Here is a 25,572-nt window from a genome sequence, read left to right as displayed (position 1 = left end):
CAGCCTGGCCAACATGGTGAAACCCTGCCTCTACTAAAAATACAAAAATTAGCCAGGCATGGTGGCGGGCACCTGTAATCCCAGCTACTTGGGAGGCTGAGGTAGGAGAATCACTTGAACCCAGGAAGTGGAGGTTGCAGTGAGCCAAGATGGTGCCACTGCACTCCAGCCTGGGTGACAGAGTGAAACTCTGTCTCAAAAAAAGAAAAAAAAAAGGTTGAGATGTTTAATTTCATGTTATGTGTGTTTTACCACAATTTAAAAACAATGCCCTCTGGCCGGGCGCAGTGGCTTATGCCTGTAATCCCAACACTTTGGGAGGCCGAGACGGATGGATCACAAGGTCAGGAGATTGAGACCATCCTGGGCAACATGGTGAAACCTCATCTCTACTAAAATACAAAAAATTATCCCAGCATGGTGACATGCACCTGTGGTACCAGCTACTTGGGAGGCTGAGGCAGGGGAATTGCTTGAACCTGGGAGGCAGAGGTTGAGGTGAGCCAAGATCATGCCACTGCACTCCAGCCTGGGCAACAAGAGAGAAACTCCATCTCAAAAAAAAAAAAAAATGCCCTCCTGCACACCTACCTCCTGGGGAGAATGGCAGGGACAGCACCCTTGACGGGAGTATGCCCCGGCTCTGTGACTCTGGATGTGGTGTGGCAGCACATGCAGCTCCCCAGGGGGACGTGAGAGGAGGCTGTGTGAGGATGCCAGATGGCAGAGCTGAGGGGCAGGAGTGATGAGGCAGGAGGAGGGGGCCCCACAGCTCATCCTGCCCCACTCACCTCACTCAGCCATGGACAGGGCCAAGCAGCAGCAGGCGCTGCTCCTCCTCCCCATCTGCCTCGCCCTCATCTTCTCCCTCACCGCCGTGGTCAGCAGCCACTGGTGTGAGGGGACCCGGCGGGTGGTGAAGCCGCTGTGCCAGGACCAGCAGGGAGGGCAGCACTGCATTCACTTCAAACGGGACAGGAGCAGCAATGGCAGGATGGACAATGACAGCCAGGCTGTCCTGTACATTTGGGAGCTGGGTGATGACAAGTTCATTCAGCGGGGGTTCCATGTGGGGCTCTGGCAGTCCTGCGAGGAGAGCCTCAATGGTGAAGGTGAGCAAAGCCTGTAGATTCTGGGGGTGACAGGTGTGGGATGGGGCAGGGGCTCTGGAGCCAGGCTGTCTGGGTTTGAATCCTGCATCTCCACTGACCGTCTAGGTATCCTTGAGTAAGTCCATTCACCTCTCTGAGCCTCAGTTTTCTCATCTATAAAATGGGAATAATAGCAGTACTTACCTCCGAGAGTGATTGTAAAGATGAAATGACCAGATTCACATACAGCGCTTGCAACAGGGCCTGACACATTGCAAGTGTTCATTAAAATTAGCTTTTCTCGTTTGTTCTTGTCACTGAATCCCTGGTATTTAAAATCCTTTGGGAATGAAAGGTGGCCCTGACCCAACTCGAAGGTGCATCCCTGTTATTTCTCCTGCACTTGGAATGATCTTGGAGTGAATCTTTAAAAACAGAAGAGCGTTTTTACCTCTCAAAGAATTGAGGAGGGAGGAATTTGACTCTTCCATATTAGGCAGCCTGGCTGTAAGCCCGCGTTCAGGGACAGAGTACTCTTCCCTTTCTGCTTGGGACGCAAAACCTCCAAGGCAGAAAAAGGAGGACTCCTCCTCCCATCCGCATTTCTCTCCTGACCTCAGCTTATTACAGTCAATTTCTTGCACAGCTTTTTAACTTTTCCTGGAGTTTCTAATTGCCTTTTCTTTTTCCATTCTCATAGCATTTGTTTTTTATTCCTGAGGCCTAAGTAAAAGGCAACAAGAATGAACCCCCTAAGGCCCAGCCTGGTGGCTCATTCCTGTAATCCTAGCACTTTGAGAAGCGGAGACAGGAGAATCGCTTGAGACCAGGAGTTAGAGACCAGCCTGGCAACATAGGCAACAGAGCGAGACCTCTCTTTACAAAAGGTTTTTTTAAAAAAAATTAGCTGGGCATGGTGTGGTGTGCCTGTAATCCCAGCTACTCTGGGACGATCACTTGAGCCTGGGAGGTTGAGGCTGCAGTGAGTCATCATTGTGTGACTGCCTTCCAGCCTGAATGATACAGTGAGACCTGTCTCAAATTAAAAAAAAAAAGAACACTCTGAGATGCTGTATGTTCCTCCCCATCACCCTTTCTCCCAGTGGTGGCCACTGTGGGGCAGTACCCAGCCTGACTGACCCTCCCATGTATCCAGGCCAGTGCCTGTGTCTTGTGCTTTAAGTGTGGTACAGACACTGCAATAGTGCCTGGAGCTAAGGCTATTTAGGGACCTCCCCAGTTCCTCTCTTCTCAGGGAGTGCTATCTTCCTAGAGTCTCTTCTCTACCTTCACGGACAGATGCAAAAGTCCCAGGACCCTGCATCCTGGAGGATTTCCAAAACAGTTCCAGAATTTTGGTTTGGAAACTGTATTCACCATACTTATAGGCAAATCGCTTGGGAAATTCCATCTCCTTTCCAAGTTCTCATATGAGGACTGCCTATAGTACTTCTGTTTCCACAGCTCTATCTAGGCGTCACACCAGTTACCAAATGTATCACCCAAGGAGCTTGTAAAAGAAATATCCAGGTGCCCAGTCCTGGAGGTTCTAATTTAAGAGAGCCAGGGTGGAATCTAGAGGTCTGTATTCTTTCTTTATTTTATTTTATTTATTTATTTATTTTGTGATGGAGTTTCCCTCTTGTTGCCCAGGCTGGATTGCAACGGCGCAATCTCAGCTCACTGCAACCTCCACCTCCCGAGTTTTAAGTGATTATCCTGCCTCAGCTTCCCCAGTAGCTGGGATTACAGGCATAAGCCACTGTGCCTGGCCAAAATTTTTTTTTAAAGAAAAAGAATACAGGCCAGGCGTGGTGGCTCACACCCGTAATCCCAGCACTTTGGAAGGCTGAGGCGGGCAGATCACCTGAGGTCAGGAGTTGTTGAAACCCCATCTCTACTAAAAATACAAAAAAATAGCTGGGCGTGGTGATGTGTGCCTGTAATCCCAGCTACTAGGGAGGCTGAGGCAGGAGAATCGCCTGAGCCCAGGAGGCAGAGGTTGCAGTGAGCCGAGATCGCGCCATTGTACTCCAGCCTGGGCAACAAGAGCAAAACTCTGTCTCAAAAAACAAACAAACAAAAAAAAGTTTTAACCAAGGTGATATTTACTCATAGACAAGAGATGAACTCATTTTGAAAAGCTACTAAGAAAAATCAACAGTCCTTTGCCCATTTCTTCTCCATAACTTAGTCCCACCCTTCAGGAGAAACCACAGTTAACTTGTTTCTTCTAGTATTTTCTTCCATGTTTTCAAAAACTATGGTTACATAGCCATGACTTCATCTTAGATGTTACCTCGTAACTTCCTGTTATAATAAATAGGATTTAACTCTCTCACACCACAACATCCCACATACCCTCTGTCATCTTCCTAATAAAGTTATATCGCTGCTTTATTGAAATCAGTAAGCCAATAATATATTTTGACTCTATCAATATTGTTCATTATAGCATCAAAGTTTGACTCTATCAATACTGTTCATTATAGCATCAAAGTGGGTGCTATGGTGATGTTTACTGCTGTGTTCAGCTTTTTGCTTTTTCTGGAGTTGCCCATTGCCTCTTTGTTTCTGATCCTTATGGCACTGGTATTTTATTCCACTCAACTCTATTTTATCTGGTGGTATTCGTGTTTCTAACAAGCCCCCCTGGTGATTATGACACACACTAGAGTCAGAGGAGCCCACCTCAGTGTATACCAAAGCCCTCTGGAAAGAAGGGAGTCAACGCAGTGCAGAGTGAATTCACCAACAGTCATTTCCTTGTCAGGCACAGGGGCAGGAGGATGGGAGGAGAGAAAGGTGAGTGAGCCCCAGTGCTGAGAGCAAGGATCCAGTGGGAGAGACCCACCTAAGGTACAAACGAACAAGGAAAAAGATGATAATGGTTATAACAAGGACGCACCTATGATGTGGAAATGGAAACGGGGGTGATAGAGTTTGGATAAAAAGTCATCCCCATTGTTAGAGGTGGAGTCTGGTGGGAGGTGATTGGATTGTGGAGGTGGATTTACCACGAATAGTTTATCCTTGTTCTTTTGGTGCTGTCCTTGCAATAGTGAATGATTTCTCATGGGATCTGGTCATTGGAAAGGGCGTGGTGGCTCACACCTGTAATCCCAGCACTTTGGGAGGCCGAGGTGGGCGGATTGCCTGAGGTCAGGAGTTCGAGACCAGCCTGGCCAACCCGGTGAAACCCTGTCTCTACTAAAATACAAAAAAAAAAAAAAAAAAAAAAAAAAAATTTAGCTGTGTGTGGTGGTGTGCACCTGTAATCCCAGCTACTCAGAAGGCTGAGGCAGGAGAATCGCTAGAACCCGGGAGGCGGAGGTTGCAGTGAGCCGAGATCGCACCATTACGCTCCAGCTTGGGCAACAAGAGTGAAACTCCATCTCAAAAACAAAACAAAACAAAACAAAAACTAAAAAAAGAAAAGAAAACTGTGTGCCACCTTCCCCCTTCTCTCTCTTGCTCCCACTCCCACTGTGTGATTGGCAGGTTCCCCCTCTGCCCTCTGCCATGATTGGAAGTTTCCACAGGCCTCACCAGAAGCTGAGCAGATGCCAGTTCTATGCTTCCCGAACAGCCTGCAGAACCGTGAGCCAATTAAAAGTCTTTTCTTTATAAACTACCCAGCCTCAGGTATTCCTTTATAGCAATGCAAGAACTGAGTTACACAGAAGGAGAGGTTATTTATAGCTCTAGGCATAGGGAGGACCTCATAAAGGATGTGGCCACTGTGCCAGGCCCATAAGGCTATGATTTTAATAGATGGAGATTGGGGATGAGAACGTTCCAGGAAGACAGAACTGAGTGAGCCAATGTCTGAGGCAGCATAACCGAGGTATTTGCTTCAGAACACAAGGCACGGGAGAGGAGGAATCCTTAAGTTCTTACAGAAGAACTTAGCTCACATGGCTTTTCCATGTCACCTGAGACAGCTTCTCCTTCCCTGCAACATAAGGTTTCTGTCATCCAAGCAGGAGGAACTGAGCAGACATTTCCGAAACAGAAAAGGCCTCACTGGGCCAGGCGTGGTGGCTCACACCTGTAATCTCAGCACTTTGTGAGGCTGAGGAGGGCAGATCACTTGAGGTCGGGAGTTCAAGACCGGCCTGGCCAACACGGTGAAACCCCGTCTCTACTAAAAATACAAAAATTAGCCGGGTGTGGTGGTGGGTGCCTGTAATTCCAGCTACTCAGGAGGCTGAGGCAGCAGAATCGCTTGAACCTGGGAGGCGGGGGTTGCAGTGAGCCGAGATCACGCCACTGTACTCCAGCCTGGTCGACAGAGTGAGACTTCGAGGAAAGAAAAAAAAAAAGCCTCATTGGAGAGAACTGGAAGCTTGCTAGTCATGATGTCAGGAGGAGCTAGGGCCAGAGTAGAACCTGAACTTGAGGACAAGAGTTGGAAAATTAGACCAATGGGAGGGAGCTACTTCATCAGTAACCAGGGAGCTGGCAGGAAAAATCCACATGGGCTGGGCTTGAGGAAAGTGTGGAACTGGACATTCTGGCACGAGTGGGAGCAGCTGCAACCTGGCTACCTGCATATGGCGTGGACCATAGTTACACAAACACTACACAGGTAGATGGTAAAAGTGTCCCCAAGATTTCTGATAAAAAATTGTCACTCAGCTTGTGTGTGTGTGTGTGTGTGTGGTGTGTGTAACTCAGCGTTTGTGTGTGGTGGTGGTGGTGGCATCTTCTCAGCCTAAAACGAGCTGAAAGCGGGAGTGAGAGATGTGTGAGGCTCTTTCAGTTTCCTTCCTCTAGAGGAAGTCCCCTTGGCACTTCTGCAAACCCACAGAGCGTTTACTTCAAACACACACACACATACACAGACGCACACACAGACACACACACATGCACACACAGACACACACACATACACAGACACACACACAGAAACACACACAGACACACAGACACACACACACACAGACACACACACACAGACACACACACACACACATACATGCACACACACAGACACATGCACAGACACGCACACACAGACACAGACACATGCACACACAGACACACATGCACACACAGAGAGACACACACACACAGAGATACACACATACGCACACACAGACACACACACAGATACACATGCATGTGCACATTTTCCTGGATCACACCACAGAAGGGTTTTTCCTATACTGTCAGGAGCACACACTGAATCTAAAGTGTTCTCCATGATTCATGGACAACAGCAAGGAGAGATAAAGGATGTATTTCTTGACTTCTGTCTTCATCCGTTCTCTTTTGCTTAGGACAGAATACCAGAAACTAGGTAATTTATAAAGAAAAGAACTGTATTACTTACAATTACGGAGGCTGGGAAATCCACAGTCGAGGAAGCACATCTGGTGAGAGCCTTCTTGCTGGGGAGGACTCTTCACAGAGCCCCAGGGAGGTGCAGGGCAGCCCATGGCGAGGGTGCTGAGCATGCTAACATTCTAGCTCAGCCCTCTCCTCCTCTTCCTACAAAACCACTAGTCCAACTCCCCACGAGAACCCATTAATTCATGAATGGATTAATCCATTCACAAGAGCACAGCCTTCATGACTGGAGCATCTCTTAAAGTTCCCACCTCTCAATTCCGCCACACTAGGGATTAAATTTCAACATGAGTTTGGGAGGGGACATTCAAACCATAGCAACCTGTTTCTGAATTCTATGCAACTATATTCTTGTACCAGGACAGAAAGAGCTCTTAATAAGTACCTCACTGGATGTCCTCAAATATTACTCCTCAGAGATGCCTTTTGAGATGCTCTTTGTAAAAGTAAACAAAAAGTGTCTTGAAGTCCAACAAACTGGAAAAGTTTGTTGTAATATGTATGTAATATGTAATATGTAATATGTAATATGTAATATGAATGTAATATGTTACATTCTCTTCTTAAAAATTCACAATGCACATTAGCACATCAAAATCTCTATCAAAAGTCCCCCGATACAGGAATTTGTTTAACATTACATATTCCAGTGTTTCCCCAAATTTATGGAGCATAGAAGAAATTTTTTATGTTTAATAAGGATCAATATTTTATAAGACTATTGTTCGGTGGAACGCACTTTGGGAAAGGCTGACCTAGAAGAATAGAGCCATTTTACGGACGAGAAGACTGAGTTCCAGAGATGTAAGTGACCCATGACCCATGGAATCCCACCTCACTGCAACCCTTGCCTCCCGGGTTCAAGTGATTCTCCTGCCTCAGTCTCCTGAGTAGCTGGGATTACAGGCGTGCACCACCACACCCAGCTATTTTTTTTTTTTTTTTTGTATTTTTAGTAGAGACGGGGTCTCACCATGTTGGCCAAAGATAGTCTCGATCTCCTGACCTCGTGATCTGCCCGCCTCGGCCTCCCAAAGTGCTGGGATTACAGGCGTGAGCCACGGTGCCCGGCCACCTGAAGTGCTATTTTAAGACATCCTATGCCCAAGCCACCTCCAAGAACTCTATCCTTTCTCCCCAGTGCCTAGGATGTCTTTAAAGGGAACCCACACCTTTGATCCCACAATCTGAAATGACAATTCTTGGCCCAGGCAGCACTTACACGAAATGTTCTTTTCCTTAGGTGAGTCTGTGAATCCACAAAACCTGTGGATTTTAGATTCTATGCTGTTCTGCTAAACTCAAAAAGTTCAGGACAGAGGGACCCAGGCACCCCACAAAGGATGGGACGGAGTGCGGGTCGGGGGAGAACAAACTGACAGAGGATGTCAGAGTCAGGCACGGAGGGATCGGACGCCACTTCCTCGGGCTGGCTTGCTGTCCTGCTTGGCTGCTGAAGCACTCAAGCTATGTAACACCCGCCTCCCTGGCTTCATGGGATTTATAAAGATTTTTTTCTTTTAATCCTGCTGGCTTTATTCAAAACGAACACCATTTCTGAGGATTCATATTCATCAAAGGGGTCACTAGGCTCTGACTCTGGGCCCAAGCTAAACTCACCCATCTAAGCTATTCTGAATTCTCTTAATCTCCCTGGCTGGCCTCCACCTTCTCTTTGCACAGCCCTGGCTCTGTGCTGTCCTCGTCTCTATTCCTGGTGGGAAAGGCAGCTCTCTTTAGAAGACAAGTTAGACCTTCACTTCTCCGTGCATTAGGTAGAAAGACAAGAAGCGATTCAGAAAAGGCCTCTGAGTCTTAGGTGAGAAACTCCAGTTTTTAATTCTTGACTCTACTAATTCGTGTCAGCCTCATCTCCTCCAGGTCCGTAAAATTGAGATCATTGTACTTGTCTTTATTAATAACTCAACACTCAAAACAGTGGAAAGGCCAGGCGTGGTGGCTTATGTTTGTAATCTCAGCACTTTGGGAGGCCGAGGCGGGTGGATCACGAGGTCAAGAGTTTGAGATCAGCCTGGCCAACAGGGTGAAACCTGTCTCTACTAAAAATACAAAAAATTAGCTGGGCATAGTGGCGGGCGCCTGTAATCCCAGCTACTCGGGAGGCTGAGGCAGGAGAATCGCTTGAACCCGGGAAGCGGAGGTTGCAGTGAGCCAAGATCGTGCCATTGCACTCCAGCCCTGGCAACAGAGTGAGACTCCGTCAAAAAAAAAAAAAAGAAAGAAAAGAAAAAGAAAAAACTGTGGAATGCAGTTCACAAAATACTTTCACAACTTTCTCACTAGAGACCTTTTATTAGACCCATTTTGCAGATGAGCAAAGTGAGGCTCAGAGAGGCTAGGAAACGCGATGATGACTGACCGTGGCAGGACCAGGCAGAGATGCCAGGCGTTGTGGATTTAAATGCCACACATTGCCAATGGTATCCATCTGCGGCCAACATGTTGGCCTGACTCGCCAGGGTATGGTTAGGATCGGATAAGGCGACGTGAGAGAAGGCTCTGCATCAGCCCCCGAGTTCTTCGAGAGAGAGCAGGGTGTGAGGACCGAGGGGTTTCCAGTGCTTTGGGGACATCCTTGGTAGAACTGGCAAGGCTCAGATGAATTATTTCCTCTGTGACCATGATACTGCTGCTGACATCAGGAGAAGTTACCAATCACATTAATCCAAAGTGACTTAATTCAAATGCTGCAGAGGCCGCTGTGGCTGCCCATGGACCGACAGGTCCCTGATCCTGTTGCCCTCAGCCCCAGGCTGTGTAAATATTCTCCTTCGGGCCCTCTGAGGTGGACAATCATGTGACACACGAATCCCTGGCTGCACATTCGAGTCAGAAAGCATCCCAGTGGAGAAGCTCCAGGAAATGGTTACATCATCACCCCAACCTGGGTGTTTCTCCTCCCTATAGCTCAGTAGAGGGGTGATGCAGAAGTGTGAAGGAATGAGGCCAACGGGTACTTGGAATTTCACGAGGATAGGCTTGGCAAATGTTAAGGTTTATAAGCATTAGACATGCACTGCCAGAAGCGTATGCTTGCACACATATCATCCTTCCCATGTGCTGTGACTGGATATTTGTGTCCCCTCTGCAGGTTCATATGCTGAAACCCTAACCCAAATGTAATGGTATTAGGAGGTGGGGGCCTTTGGGTGGTGATTAGGTCATGAAGGTGGAGCCCTCACATATGGAATTAGTGCCCTTATAAGAAGAGGCTAGAGAGCGAGCCAGATCTCTTTCTGCCATGCGAGGTTACTACAAGAAGCTGTCTGCTGGCCAGGCATGGTGGCCCATGCCTGTTATCCTAATACTTTGGGAGGTTGAGGTGGGCAGATTGCTTGAGCCCAGGAGTTATAGTGAGACTCCACCTCTACCAAAAAAAAAAGTTAGCTAGGTGTGGTAGCGTGCACCTCTAGTCCCAGCTACTTGGGAAGTTGAGATAGGAGGATCACTTGAGCCCACGAGATTTTGGCTGCAGTGAGCCGTGATCCACTGCACTCCAGCCTGGGTGACAGAGCAAGACCCTGTCTCCAAAAATAAAAAAATAAAAGAAGCTCTCTGCAACCTGGAAGAGGGCCCTCACCAGAACCCAACCATGCAGGCATCTCAGACTTCCAGGCTCCATATCTGAAAAGCTGTTCCTGTTGTTGATAAACCACCCCATCTATGGTAATTTGTTACAGGACTAAGACACTATGGGACCCTGAGGAGGTGGAAGGTGAATGCTAGGTGGTGCTGGGGAGGCAAAAAGATGGGCTCTGTGTTGGGAAGTCAGGTTGATGGAGAGAGGACATAAAAGCTAACAGGAGGAATTTAGACTTGATGCTAGGGGAAATAGGGAGCTGTAGAAAGTTCTTGAATAGGAAAATTAAATTACTTGGGATTTTCTCTCCTATAAAAGAAAAAAAAATTCTTGAAGTCTACAGATGCTCCCTAAACTTCCTCTGTTCCTGGAATCTTCCAGCAATGGTAGCTGGCATAAACCTTGCCCTTGGGGTTGCTTAGAGTCTGGAAATAAATAATGGTTCATGCTAACCACCGCAAAAATGCTCTAATAGAACTCATTATATTCTAATAAGATTTAAATGCATATGAACTGTGATAGAAGCTTTCCTAAGTACTGCTTCATGTAATCTTCAAAGCAAGGCTAAGATGGGGACTGTTGGATCTATTCTAGTGATAAGAATGCCATTCCTTTGAAGAGTCAATGGGAAAAAACCATGCTCTGCTTCAGCTCCCACCAGGATCAGACTGGGGGTGGCTCCCTTGTCTCAGGCATCTTTGCACCCCCGGCACCTTTCCTTGATTGCATTAAGTCAGTGATGTAGCGGGACAGCGCTGGGCCCGGGCTCTGCAGCCCTGAGCTCTAACACGGAAACTGCCTCTACCTACGCTGTCTTGAGCAAGTCACTTTCCCTCAGAGGCCCTTGAACGCACTCCCGTAAACTGTGTGGGGATGAACCAGATGATTTCCCAGGCTCCTCCCACTCAACAGTCTATGATTCTGTTTTGGGCTGACGTGTTAGTAGAGAGAGTGCAAGACACTCAGCTGGGACAGGACCCCAGAGGGTGACTTGCCATGGTCTCAATCCTCCATCTGTCACCCCCTAAATCAGAATTTGGTTACATCTTCACACCAAGTGGATATCCATGGACTTAGAACTTTAAAGGGAACTGCATATCTAAGGCTGTGGCTCCAGATTTTTCACCTGATGTGTGCAACCTGACAGATGACACATACAAAGAGTATCTATCCCCCTGGAGCACATAAATGAGTCTGGTGGCGGGTTCTGCCCAATACCTGGTACACACACAACGATTCCTCTCTTTCACATTCAAGAAAGCATGATGGAATGCAAGCAAATGTGTGACTCACCTGCTAAGAGTCTTAGCAACAGACATGGCTCTGAATCTGCTCTCACTCATTTAAAAATAAATTGCGAACTTTGATCATTTCCCTTCAACAAGAAGCCAATTATTTTAGATTCATACCATAATGAATGCTATTTCCAAAGCTGAGAATCCCTGGTCTAAGACTTGCAGTATTAGTCCATATAGGATAGGTTAGGCTGCAATAACAAACAATCCCCCAAATTCCAGTGCTTTAAACCAACACATTTATTTTTAGCTCATTCTGTATAGACTTTTCAGGTTGGCAAGGGGTCTGTCCTCATTGTAGCTATTCGGGGACCCAGGCTGATGGAGACTTTCTCTTGACATGGGCCTCTGGGATCACAGAGCAGGGGAACAAGAACCAAGGGAAAAGACACTGGCTCTTAAAGCTGCTCAGATCCATCTCATTTTTGTTCCCAGTTCTTTGGTCAAAGACTGTCATGTGGCCAAACCAGAGTCCAATAGGGCGGATTATATCAGGCTCCCACACAGAGGGGCAGCTCATGTCCCTGAGCAGTAAAGCAGTCTGCACACTCCCCATTCCTCATCCAGTTAAGGGGTTAGAAATTCACCATTTGCCCCCTGGTTGTGAAGTGTAACCCACTTCTGAATGCATTCTCTTTATCTTTCAGATGAAAAGTGTAGGAGTTTCCGGAGTGTCGTGCCAGCTGAAGAACAAGGTAAATACCTTAGTCACACTCTGCCCACTAGCACTCCTCATAGCTTAGACTATTTTTATAGTTTTATTGGGAATAGGGGAAATGATGAGAGAGTCATTGATGATTTTTCCATGAAGTCAAGTCCAAAAGCTAGAACCACAGGCTCTCTTCCTGTGCCCTATAGCCAGTGGTGTGCTGGCAAATGTTTAACAACCAACTTTGTAGGGTGGATGGGAAGCCCTGATTGGCAGCATTGGCCGTGTTCCATGATGTAAATATTCCCACCATAGCCAGTTTCAATTGCAAGATGAACACAGCTCTCAGTTGCAAGATGAACACAGAGCTGTGAGATGAGCTTCAACACACCACTGCCTAGAGCAGTTTTTTCTTCTCTCTAAAGCTCGCTAACACTCAGTATCTTTGTAATTACTTTCTTAGTGTCTGTTCTCCCAGCTGGAGTAGAGGTTTTGTGAAGGCATGGATCACGTCTATTCATTGCTGTGTCTCCATTACCTAACTTGCCTTAGAGGAGTCCTTTCGCAAAGATGAATTTCCTTTTCTCCATTGCTCTCCACTGCCAACAGAGTTCCTTGAAGCCACAGGTGGGATCCTCTCCAGAAAGTAAACAAGTGGCTTCCACAGACACAAATGAGGTTTTGGTACCTGCATTCAGGACTCTCCAACTCACAGACCCTCCCCCGCCCCGCCCCATGCTTGTGTAACTTTTTCTTGCAAAAGGCAAAGATGATATCTCCTGGTAAAATCAAAACATCATGGTGAGAGGTGAGGCTAGCTGGGCTTCCTGGGTCTAGTGGGGACTTGAGGAACTTTTCTGTCTTACAAGAGGTTTGTAAAATGCACCAATCAGGAACTTTTCTGTCTTAAAGAGGTTTGTAAAACGCACCAATCAGCACTCTGTAAAAAGCACCAATCAGCAGAATTCTAAAAGTAGCCCATCGCGGGGAGGATTGGAAAAACGGCACTCTGATAAGATAGAAACGGAACATGGGAGGGGCCAATAAGGGGATAAAAGCTGGTCACCCCAGCCAGCCACAGCCACCCTCTCAGGTCCCATTCCTTGCTCTGGAAGCTTTGTCCTTTTGCTCTTCACAATAAACCTTGCTACCGCTCACTCTTTGGGTCTGTGCCACCTTTAAGAGCTGTAACACTCACCGCGAAGGTCTGTGGCTTCCTTCTTGAAGTCAGCCAGACCATGAACCCACTGGCAGGAACCAACTCCAGACACAGTGGTAGTTTTTGAGCTAGGGCATGGAGACCCCCAGCACCACTCATGTCCTCACAGCAGGGTTTTGCTTAGTTTCCCCGCCCCCACCCCACCCCCCGTTCAGCTATGGGCAATCCCTACAACCGTCTCTTTCAGCCCTGAGGAGTGCCTTTCCATTGCCAGCTTTCTAAGATTCAGCAGAGGCATCTGTGATTTTCACTAGCCTGTCTGTTTTTCATGTTTTGTTTAGAAGTGAACTAAATCAAAGGATTGAACATTTTAGTACTTCTGAATTAGAAATGTCCAGCGTTTCCAACATCCCTTTCTTTGGCAGGTTTTTTGTGGCTGTCCATTGGGGGCGAGGTCCTGGATATCGTTCTGATACTGACAAGCGCCATCCTCCTGGGCTCCAGAGTGAGTTGTCGCAGCCCTGGGTTCGACTGGCTCAGGGTGGATGCCTTGGTAGCCATCTTCATGGTGCTGGCAGGTACTTTCCAACAGCACCCTTGGAACAGGCTGCCCCAGAGGGAAAGCAGAGTGTCAGGCTGGACATGCTTATTGCCAAAGAACAGGCTGGCTCTTTCCCATCAATGGCCATTTGAGCAGGGCAGGTGGTCCGCTGGATAAGTCACCAATGAATTCCATTGGCTGGAGACAATATTCTTAGGGTGACAGATGAAAAGGGGCTAAGCACAGATAGAAAGTGAAATTTATCCGTTTGTCTTTGTCACAACCAGGGAAGAGGGTGCCCTGGCTCTGACTGCTGACATCACTTCACTGAAAACAGCACTTAGGCATGAGTCTGTGGAGGGATCCTGCCCAGGTGCAGATGTCTCTTTAATGGGTGTATGACCTCAGGCAAGTTACTTCTCTAACACAGAACACTATAATGTATCTCAAAACACTTTGGCGATGACTAAATAAGAGTGCACCTAGTATAGAAGAAGTACTCAATAGATGGTAGTTTTAAAAAAAGTATCCACATTTGGTATAAATATTCCATAAAAATAAAGAACTCCTTTTTTTTAGTTCTACTTCTGTGTTCTCCAAGCAACTTTTAAAGCCACTTAATTGGGTCTCCTAAGTGGGCCTTTCCAGGGAGAAAGAACCCTGAACAAATGACTTCCTTTAGTCCTCAAACTGGATACGAAAAGTTACTCATGTTAAGTTAATCATCTAGCAGGCCAATTTGTACATCATTGTTGTGCTTGATAAGTGTAATGCATCTTTCCTAAGTCCTTTTTTTTTAAAGTCCCTTTTAATTATTTCATTTTACTTATTTATTTTGGGACTTATTTATTTACTTGGGACCTCTCAATCAGAGGTCCCCCCAGGGTGGTCTCAAACCCCTGAGCTTAAGCAATCCTCCCTCCTCAGCCTCCCGAGTACCTGGGATTACAGGTGCATGCCACCATGCCTACCTCCCTCAAGTCTTATCCTTAGCAAATTGGATGATAAAATCCAATTTCTGATCTTCTTAGGAAGGAACCAGGACATGGAGACTCCTGCCCAGGTTCTGACAGGTCCTCCCCGATTATGTCTTTCTGGATGTCTCTTCAGTTTCAATTGTGGGAAAGAGATGTCCAGCGGAATGTTTAAGGATGAATACATGCAGATACATCAGAAGGACTTTATGAATGCTAGAGAGCTCCTTACAGCCAACTCACGCAGCATAGAGTTCTTCCATCATGTGTCTTCTTAACTGTGACTCACAGAGCTTTCCTTGCACAGGGCTTCTAGGCATGGTGGCCCACATGATGTACACAACCATTTTTCAAATCACTGTGAACCTTGGACCAGAAGATTGGAAGCCTCAGACCTGGGACTATGGCTGGTCATATTGGTAAGTTGCTTGGTCATGGTGCTCAAGTCCTGGAGGATCAGGAGAGATGCACATAAAGATGCACATAAGTTTTGCAGGATGACCAACCTTGGTCATAGTGCTGGCATCTGCCAGTATTGTGACTTTGGGTTAATTCTGTGACCCATCTGTAGCCCAATTCCCTCATCTGTAAAGTGAGGATACCTGCCTCAAATGTTTGTATAGGGATTTAAAGAGATTATGTTTATAAAACTATTTGCACATAGTAAAGTCCCCGAGAAATTGAGACGTTGTTGATGATCAATTCTTAAACACAGTGTGGGAGGAAGTGTCTTGATCTAGAACTCCTAATAAATACTTCAACTGGGGGAGACCCAGCCCCTGTTTCTAATGCAAAGACAAGGTCATGACATGGGAATTCTGTTTCTAACTGACTTGACCATATTATCCAAGACCACAGGGGTTCTCTTTGATGTGGACCTCTGAAGCATATCGTATCTTAAAAATAGATGTACATAACTTACATTTTCATCTTATATAACAACCTCTTATGTTACTTTCCTCTTTGTAAAACACATAACACGTTCAGGGCTCACTCCCTCATCCTACTATTCTAGGATTCAGTGAACGCACGTGTGTTACTGTGAGCCATATGCTTCGTGAGTTGTTAGAGTCTGAACTTTTCTTAGTCTTCGTCTTCCCAGTCTGAAGATGTTAATTTTTACAAATGTTTCTCTGGGCACCTGTCCCTCCACCTGTTTGTCACTTAGCTACCCCCCTTTGAATTAGTGCTATTGGTTCTGGGGGGCTATCACTGGCACCTTACACAGTTGAGAGTGTAGTTGCAGCAGGGCTCAGATGAATTGTAGGTGGGTTCTCAACCGTGGCCAACTTGTACTGCACTCCTTTTGCTATGGATAGAAGCAAATTCCAAACACCAAAGGAGCCTGAAGAATGGTCTGTTTGTTTCCAATATCATTTTGTTTTGTTTTTGTTTTCTATTACTTTCAATTACTTAATTTTTAGCAAAAGAAGTATATGTAAATGGTGGTTAAAAATCAAATAGTACTAAGCGTAACTATCTATCAATTCCATTCTCTCCCTGTGCCACCCTTCTGATACCCACCAAGTTCATTCTGTTTGTGCTTAGTAAACCAGTTACTGTGATGATGGGTCTTAAAAAAGATTTATTCACAGGGAAGATAAAACACTTATTCACAGGGCAGCCCAAAAGGAGGTGGGAGAACAGCTCTCAAATCCGCCTCCCTGAAGATAAGGTTTAGGGATATTTATGGGTTAGAGAAGCAGGGCGGTCTAAGGCAAGAGGAAAGGTGATTGGCAGTGGGGAAAAATAAAAAGTCACTGGTGATCTGTGCAAGCATAGTCAGGGTCATGGCTCTTCACAGGATGCATGTTCAGAAAATGGCAGCATTAGCATATTCTGAGGGTAGAGTTTTTGGCTTTCTGACATCAAAAGGCCACCTCTCAGACACTTGCACAGGATCAGCTGAAGGATCAGTGGTCTCAACCAGTTTGAACTAGACAGGAGCTGCCCCAAGTTCCTGAAAAACAAGCAGCCATTACCATGGTGACATGTACATCAGAAATGTTATCTGTAAGGAAGCCAGTGAAGGTTAAGTTATAGAGTTTAGTGGCGTAGCTTTTAGCTATATGGGGACGAAAGAAAGCAAGCAACCAAAAGCAAGCAGGGCAGGTTAGGTTTGGTGGACCTAATCAGATTAGCTTGTCAGTTTCACTTCCAAACCCCCAAAACTCTCAGTCTTCCTGCCCTATTCCAGGCTTGTTGCAGTCTAGAGCTATCATCATGAGACTTCCCTGCGCCACTCCCTTATCTTGGAATGCTATTTCTTAGGTCCCATTGAATTATCTTATTTAGGTTACATCTACCTTTTCTGGGAGTACATCCTTCAGTAGCTTCCTGAGAAAGGATCCAATGAGAGATAAGTTATTTTACTCCTTGCATGCCTGGAAATTCAATACTCCATACTTGACTGATCGTTTGGCACAGTGCAGAATTCTCTGCTGGAAATCATTTTCCCAAAGAATTTTGATGGCTGTACTCCATTCTCTTCTAGCATTCATAGTTTCTGTCAAGAGTCCAACACCATTCTGATTCATGTGCCTTTGTAGGTGGCCTGTTATTTTCTTCTCTTTATGACCAATGTTCTGAAATGCCATGATGATGTCCTTTGGCGAGGATCCTCTTTTCTCCACATTCATCCTTCATCTGTGTGCTTGGGGTGGGGGTGGGGAGCCTTTAATCTGAATATTCATGTCCTGGAATTATGGTGATTTTTGTATTTGTATTATTTCTTTGATTATTTCCTTTCGTAGTTTTTGTTCTCCTTTTAGAAAACTCTTGTTAGTTAGATATTAGGTCTTTTGGGTTTATTATTCCAGGATCTTATTACTTTCTTTATATTTTGTTTCTCTTTTTATTATATTTTCTGAAAATTTGTCTCTACTTGTCTTCAAGCCTTTCTATTGAATTCTTATTTTGGACTTATTTTAATTTTCCAAGCTCTTCCTTGTTTTCCAGCTGTTCCTTTTTCATAATATCCTGTCTTGCTTTATTGATACAGCATCTTCTTTTCTCATATTCCTCTGAGGATATTAATCAAAGGGTTTGGTTTTTGTTGCTGTTTTCTTTTGTTCCTTGTGTTATCTCTTTCCTTCAGAATTCTTTGCCCTCCCCACTTTGTTGTTCGACCTTTCCCCCAAACATTGGCATCTTTGATTGTCAAGGATAATTGGAAGCTCTAGAGCAGGGTTGGTATTTATCTGCTGGTAGACTCTTTTGTTGTTGTTTTGGCATGTGATTGGGTATGGCACCATCTATTTTATCTTGGAATTCCACTCCACAAAAACACACACAAATATCGATTTGTAGAGGTTCTTTCCGCAACCTGTTAGTGTCTTCAGAAGGGAATCATCCAATATCTGCAGGAAGTGGAGTGAGCTTGTATGCCTGACTGATCATTTCTGAGGTTAGGCATAGGAAAGGGCTGGACAGCTTCCCACTGCTGTGCAGATTTCCATACAATCCCATTTTCAGACCAGCCCCTTTGGGTCTGGCTGCCTTCCATTGGGTCTGCTGTCTCTGAATCTGGAGCCTTTCCTTCCATTCACCTTCCCCAGAGAAAAAAACTTTGCTCTCCTGGGGGAAAGGGAGGTGGGGGAGAGTGTTTGTGGTAAGGAGGAGACTGGGGAAAGGGCTGCATTTTTTGTGCCGTATTTGTGCCTCAAGATTCTGCACCTCTCAAGGATTCAGCAGTGCTGATGTAACAGGCATCCTTCTTGCCTTGTGGGTGGCCCTCATTGCAGACACTTTCTGTGTCACATCCCTCACTCCATGAATTAGTCATCCCTCTCCCAGCTGTTTCAATACTCTCGTGTCTCCTCTCCAATTCTCCTTGTCCTTGTGTGTTCACACTAGTAAACATCCCTTTACTCTCATTTCAGTGGGGGTGTGGAGAGATGCAATGAGTTTCTGCCCTCATTTAAACCAAAATAATCACCTACTTAATGAAAACACGAAGCAAGGCCAGGCCCAACCCAGAACCTTGACATGTGTCCTTGGTTAACCGAGTCCACAGCATCAGGAGGCAGCAAAGTCTCGCAAGTCAGCCAGCAGTACCTGGACTCACAGGGTTTGCAGCCGCATCCAGGACGTTCCACTTTCTAAATGGTGGTCGTGGACAAGTTGCTTAACTTCTGTGTCTCAGTTTCCTCAACTGTAAAATGGAGATAATTATAGTGCCTCCATCAGGGGATCACTGTGAGGTGTTCAGTTAGACAATCTGGTGCCCATCACAGCACCTGGCATACATACAAGACTGTTTATTATTGTTAATCTTATTATTATCCATTGGGAAGTGTCTGGTTAGCCCTACATTTTGCTTTTCTTCTCTAGGTTGTTCTTTGTCCACCACACAGCCCTTCTCTTTATCTCATAATAATGCAAACATTTGAACACCCTTTGGTATAAAGTAGATGCTAATTACCATGTTCCCAAGACAGTGCTGGGTTCTATGAAGGATGAAAAGTGTAGCCCATCATCTCAGTATGCAACGGGCTCACAGTCTGGATGAGGATATAAGAATAATGATGCTGGTCAGGCGCAGTGGCTCATGTCTGTGATCCCAGCACTGTGGAAGGCCAAGGCGGGCAGATCACCTGAGGTCGGGAGTTCAAGACCAGCCTGGCCAACATGGTGAAGCCCTGTCTCTACTAAAAATACAAAAATTAGCCAGGTGTGGTGGTGCATGCCTGTTGTCCCAGCTACTCGGGAGGCTGAGGCAGGAGAATTGCTTGAACCAGCAGGCAGAGGTTGCCGTGAGCCAAGATCACGCCGTTGCACTCCAGCCTGGGTGACAGAGAGAGACTCTGTCTCAAAAAAAAAAAAAAAAAAAAAAGTAACAACACCAATGCCACTGTCCTGGGTTAGAGCCAACAACAGCAACATCAGTAAACTTCTATGCAGCAGATGCTATACTAAGTATTAATACTTCCCACGCATTCGCTCATTGAATTCCTCACAGCCCCCCTGGTAGCAACATTGATATTATTCCAGTTTTGCAGATAAGGAAACTGATTCAAAGAGGTAAAGCAACCAGCTCAAGGTCACGTGGTTAATACAAGGTGGGGCCACGGTGCAAAGCCAGCACAGTGACTCCAGAATCCATTCTCTTAACACTTGGGCTAAACAATACGTTGACTAGACTCTGGGATTTGTGATCAAAAATGCAGGTCCAAATTTAGTAGAACAAGGAGCTGTTGTTTTCTCCAGCTTGACCTCCAATCTGGAGAAAACAGGAAGTCCTGGAATCACAGCCCTCAGCCCTTTCCTAACGGTGCCTTCTGTTGACAGCCTCGCCTGGGGTTCTTTCGCCCTCTGCCTGGCTGTGTCGGTCACGGCCATGAGCAGATTCACCGCAGCCCGCCTGGAATTCACCGAGAAGCAGCAGGCACAGAACGGCAGTTGCCACTCTCAACACAGCTTCCCAGAACCCGAGGCTTCAGAGAGCGTTTGGAAAACAGGAGCTGCTCCTTGCCCTGCTGGACAAGCCTTCAGGAATGTTTCTGGACACCTCTCACCAGGCGCCCCAGGCAAGGTGTCCATATGCTAGCCAGTGTCCATGGCTGCCACATCTGCACGGGCAAACAAGCCAGGCACTGACACTCAAAATATACACCCTGCCTCTGGGTTGCACTTCAGGAGACTGCTGTCCAGGGAAAGCTTCCATTCCCACCCCTCCACATCTCACCTTTTACCAAACACCTTTGGCTTCAGCCTTTGATTCCTGTTAAAATGCCAGTACCTTGAAGTGAGATAATGCTTACTGAAGATATCAACCATTGACACTCTAGTATAAAAGAGAGCTTCTTAATGACAGTGAATTTGATAAGGATACCAAAGAAAGAGGGAGGAAGACAGTATTAAGGGGAAGAGAAGTTGAAGAAAGGGGAAAGCAAGTCTTTTTAACTACAAAGGATGCAAAATGTGTTGTCCGCATAGGTTTATTGACAGAAAAATCCAGAAAATGTTTTCTCCTAATTGACACACACAATAAAGTATGTGTGGCTATCTCATACTCTCTTTTTCATTTGAATCAAGAAGACAGAAATTTCAAAATATGTTTCCTGTTATTTTTTTAAATATTTTTTCTTGGAAATTTTGTGTTTCTACTCATAGTAAAATCAGTTTGGAAGGACAGTCGAATGATAGAAATGAAAACACAGTCAAATGGAATGACATCTTATCTTAGTTTAAGTGGAACACATGTTTGAGTTGTTCTGCTTAAATTAAATCGCCAGCCACTTTTGCTTCTAAAAATAAACATTACCAAACATGCAGGTCTTTTTGGAGGCAGTGGTGGGCTGCAGGATTCCTAATACGGTCATCTGCAATATTGTATCAATTCATCCCATGTCTAGCTACCATGTTATTCAGGCCACAGGTTGTTCCACACATAATTTGATTTTTTGAAAAAAGAAAGGGGGCTGGGCGTAGTGGCTCACGCCTGTAATCCCAGCACTTTGTGAGGCCGAGGTAGGCAGATCACTTGAGGTCAGGAGTTCGAGACCAGCCTGGCCAACATGGTGAAACCCTGTCTCTACTAAAAAAAAAATATCAAAAGTAGCCGAGCATGGTGGCACATGTCTGTAATCCCAGCTACTCAGGAGGCTGAGGCAGGAGAATCGCTTGAACCTGGGAGGTGGAGGTTGCAGTGAGCAGAGATCGTGCCACTGCACTCCAGCCTGGGCAATAGAGTGAGACCCTGTCTCAAAAAAAAAAGAAAAAGAAAAGAAAGGGACTGCAAACTCTTAACAACCTTCAATATGTCCTTGCTCAGATCCATTTTAAAAATTATATTCGTGTGTTTTGTAAACATATCATTTCTGGGAAAAAAAATCCAATAAAAATCTGTTTATGCTGAACTGTAACACTTGTACTGTCATAAAATAAATGAAAAAAAACCCAGCTACCTTCGTGTTTGCAGCTCAAGGTGAGCACCTGCCTGACAAATGTTGCTTCTGTGGAATTTTGTGTTCCATTGCACTAAGCATATATGAAGAGATATACAATGGATTCTTGCTGGAATAAGCCCAACCCAGAGAATGTGTGCTGGGGTTCCCTGCGCCATGTGCTCACCTAGAGCAGGAGAGTTTGTACCCACAAGCCTCTGCCCTTTGCAGTGTGCAGGTTCTTTTATATGGTTTTTCATCCCTATGTATTCATGTAGGCAGGTCCTGTGTGACTGTCACAATATCAAGTCAAAGTCTCATCTTACAGGGAAGGAAATACACTGGAGAGAGACTTCACTGAATTCACTCTTGTGAAAAACACCTGTGAACACTGGCTGAGGATGCCAAGGAAGAAATAAATTTTTAAAAATTATTTGGACAAGTTTTTATTTTTATTTATTTATTTTATCAATTTTTATTTTAGGTTCAGAGTGGGGGTACATGTGCAGGTTTGTTACATGGGTAAAGAAATAAATTTTTGGCTGGGCACAGTGGCTCACACCTGTAGTTGCAGCACTTTGGGAGGCCCAGGCAGGTGGCTCATCCGAGGTCAGGAGTTCGAGACCAGCCTGGCCAACATGGTGAAACCCCATCTCTACTAAAAATACAAAAAATCAGCTGGGCGTGGTGGCAGATGCCTGTAATTCCAGCTACTCGGGAGGCTGAGGCAGGAGAATCGGTTGAACCCGGGAGGCGGAGGTTGCATTGAGTCGAGATCGCGCCCCTGCACTCTAGCCTAGGCAACAAAAAGAAAACTCTGAAAAAAAAAAAAGAGAGAGGGAGAGAAAAAGGAAGGAGGGAAGGAAGGAAGGAAAGAAAGAAGGAATTTTTGGAGCCATGTGAGGGCAACTGGCATCATCAGATGATACACTTGGCCCCTGGAGAACAAAGCCAGTGGTCAGTCAGGCAGGACAGAAGGTGACTGGTCACTGAGGCTCAAGTCAAAAACCATTCTTTGCTACATCCTCTGAGCTCACAAGGCACTTTGCTTCCTTATAAATGTTTTAAATGTCAATTTTATCAAAGTATAACACACAGAGAGAAAAGTATACAAATCACAAGTGTACAGCTTCATAAATGTTTAGAAAGTGAACATGCCCATGTATCTGCGCTCCACCTCAAGAAACAGAACCAAGGCACCTCATTTCATCTATCTTTGCTGCAATACACACCCAGTTGGATCTTCATTTGGTATAATGAAATCATCTCTTTTCATCTTTCCCTCCCTCATCCATGCTACATTTTTCTATGCAAGAACTGTTCTATGTACCCTCAGCATCTAGAACAACGGTTGATAAATGGAAAATGTTATATTTGTATATACTCATATGTATATGTAAACATATGAATATGCATGTGTGTATACACACACACACACACAGACACTGTCAAATAGACTCCTTTTTAGCTTTCGATGGGAAGTAATATAGCTCATGATTGAGAGCATGGACTCTGGAGTCAGACAATCTGCATATACATCCTGGTTCCTCACTTTGACCTTGAGCAAGCCACTTAATCTCTCTACACCTCAGTTTTGTTACCTGTAAAAACAATCCTCCTATTTTTTTTAATTTCTGAGACGGAGTCTCGCTCTGTCGCCCAGGCTGGAGTGCAGTGGCGTGACCTCGGCTCACTGCAACCTCCACCTCCCAGGTTCAAGTGATTCTCCTGCCTCAGCCTCCTGAGTAGCTAGGATTACAGGTGCCTGCCACCACATCCAGCTAATTTTTGTGTTTTTAGTAGAAATGGGGTTTCGCCATGTTGACCAGGCTTGTCTTGAACTCCTGACCTCAGGTGATCCGCCTGCCTCAGCCTCCCAAAGTGCTGGGATTACAGGTGTAAGCCACCCTGCCTGGCCTTCCTTCCTATTTTGAGAGCTGTGAGGACTAAGTGTATTAGTGTATGTGAAGATCTGAGAACGATGCCTGGCACTTAGTCGGCACAATGGAAAGATTCACTGCTAGCATCTGCCGAGTGCAAAGCCCTGTTGGGTCCTGTGGGTGACAAAGAGATGCTGCAGAGATGAGTCTTTGTCAATGAGTTGGGGAAGTACTGGTGAAAGGCTCAGTGACCATGTCTGAGAGAAAGGCAGGATCAAGTGAGTGCAAACCCGCCAATCGTTTTCAGCCTGAAAGTCATCGGTCCTTAGATAATCAGTCAGTGAATTTTATCAGGTGTTTACAATGTTCTGGGAACTGTGCCATTTCTCCTGGAAGGAAGGAATCAAAACCCCTTTCATTTCTGGGAAAGAGAATGCCCGTTGAGGTCAGTTGTCCAGGTCTACTGTCTACTTATTACGCCCATAGACAAGCCAGTCTCCAGGGTGACCATTGTTCTAAACAACAAACCCATCATTAAATGGAGCCAGCGCTGGTCCTGAGTGATCTTCCCCAGCCAGGTTTGGGGAACTCAGGAGCAAGAGTCCATGTTCCCTCTTACGAGGCAGCAAAGAAAGATGGCGGCTGACTCAAGGTGGTTGGGCAGGAATGAACAAGGTGTTCACAGAGGAAGAACTGAGAATGCGGTAGTCTGACTCCAGGACGCCAACTATTTTTCCAGAATTCGTGAATTCAGCCCTAAAGTTATTAGACTGGCTCAGAGTCTGCATGACACTGACAGCTTAACTGCCTTTCTGGTGTACCCCCTTGGAACCATCTGGGCTGATAGGGACTTCTCTGAAGACCAGGAAAACATCAGTTGGCCTATTTAATGAGACAGGAATTAGGTTTGCTCATGTAAATATTTTTGACTTATTAAACGCCTCTGAAGACTATGTGTATATAAAGCACGGTGGGGGAGGCACGGGAGATACAAGGCTCTGCCCTGCCCTCAAGGGGTCAGCTATAGAAACAAGTTAGTGTTGTGTGGCAGATGGGGTGAGGTGAAGGGTTGTGGGAAGATCGGAAAATTGCTAAATTATCTGAAGGTTAAAGGACATGTCAATCATGTAGATGCTGACCAATATCGCCAGTTACTCGTGTTAAGTCTGCATTGCATCTGAAAGACAGAATATAAAAATGGGGCATGAGGAACTCAGGTTTTTTTGAGTTGCCACGTGACGCAAGAGCGAGACAACATCTGCACAATGAACATTTGAGAGAAAAGAAAAAGAGCAATTTGACTGATCAGCGTGGTGAAACCCCATCTCTACTAAAAATACAAAAATTAGATAGGCGTGGTGGCCCACGTCTGTAATCCCAGCACTTTTGGAGGCTGAGGCAGGCAGATCACCTGAGGTCAGTAGTTCAAGACCAGCCTGGCCAACATGGTGAAACCCAGTCTCTACTAAAAATACAAACATTAGCCAAGCATGGTGGTGCGTGCCTGTAGTCCCAGCTACATGGGAGGCTGAGGCAGGAGAATCACTTGAACCTGGCAAGTGGAGGTTGCAGTGAGCCGAGATCATGCCACTGCACTCCAGCCTGGGCAACAAGCGAGACTCTGTCTCAAAAAAAAAAAAAAAGAAAAAAAAAGAGCAATTTAAAAACAAGAGCATTTGGGAGGACAGGTAAATAGGAAGAATGCCAGAATCCATCTGTTTCTAATTTTCTCTCTCTGACTATTTTATGTTTTCTTTTCAATTATGAAATATTTCAATATATAGAAAACTATTTAATATAAGGAAACTATGACAGAAGTAAATACTGTCATCGTTGCCACAGATCTCTCTTTATAAAAAGAAAAGAGACCAGGTGCAGTGGCTCACGCCTATAATCCCAGCATTTTGAGAGGATGCAGTGGGAGAATGCCTTGAACCCAGGAGTTCACGACCAGCCTGGGCAACACAGAGAGACCCCCCTCTCTACAAAAAATAGGGAGTGGAACAACGAGAACGCATGGATACGGGCAGGGGAACATCACACACCAGGGCCAGTCGCAGGGTGGAGGCAGCAAGGAGAGGGAGAGCATTAGGACAAATACCTAATGCATGAGGGGCTTAAAACCTAGATGACGGGTTGA

At 45.6% G+C, this 25,572-nt stretch overlaps 1 protein-coding gene across 1 annotated transcript; it reads left to right on the top strand.

Annotated features, from left to right (window-relative positions):
- Positions 1 to 802: 802 nt before the first annotated feature.
- On the top strand, positions 803 to 21,982 carry GSG1L2 (GSG1 like 2). The gene is made up of 5 exons (XM_024234414.3): positions 803 to 1,112; positions 11,990 to 12,037; positions 13,576 to 13,728; positions 14,973 to 15,084; positions 19,955 to 21,982. Exons 1-5 carry the CDS (start codon positions 803 to 805, stop codon positions 20,211 to 20,213), a joined length of 882 nt encoding a protein of 293 aa, XP_024090182.2. The 3' UTR covers positions 20,214 to 21,982.
- Positions 21,983 to 25,572: the final 3,590 nt, after the last annotated feature.

Source organism: Pongo abelii, chromosome 19, assembly GCF_028885655.2.
Source record: "Pongo abelii isolate AG06213 chromosome 19, NHGRI_mPonAbe1-v2.0_pri, whole genome shotgun sequence".
Taxonomy (NCBI): domain Eukaryota; kingdom Metazoa; phylum Chordata; class Mammalia; order Primates; family Hominidae; genus Pongo; species Pongo abelii.
The sequence above is the reverse complement of the archived record's forward strand: the minus strand, read 5'-3'. Positions and strand labels throughout refer to the sequence as shown.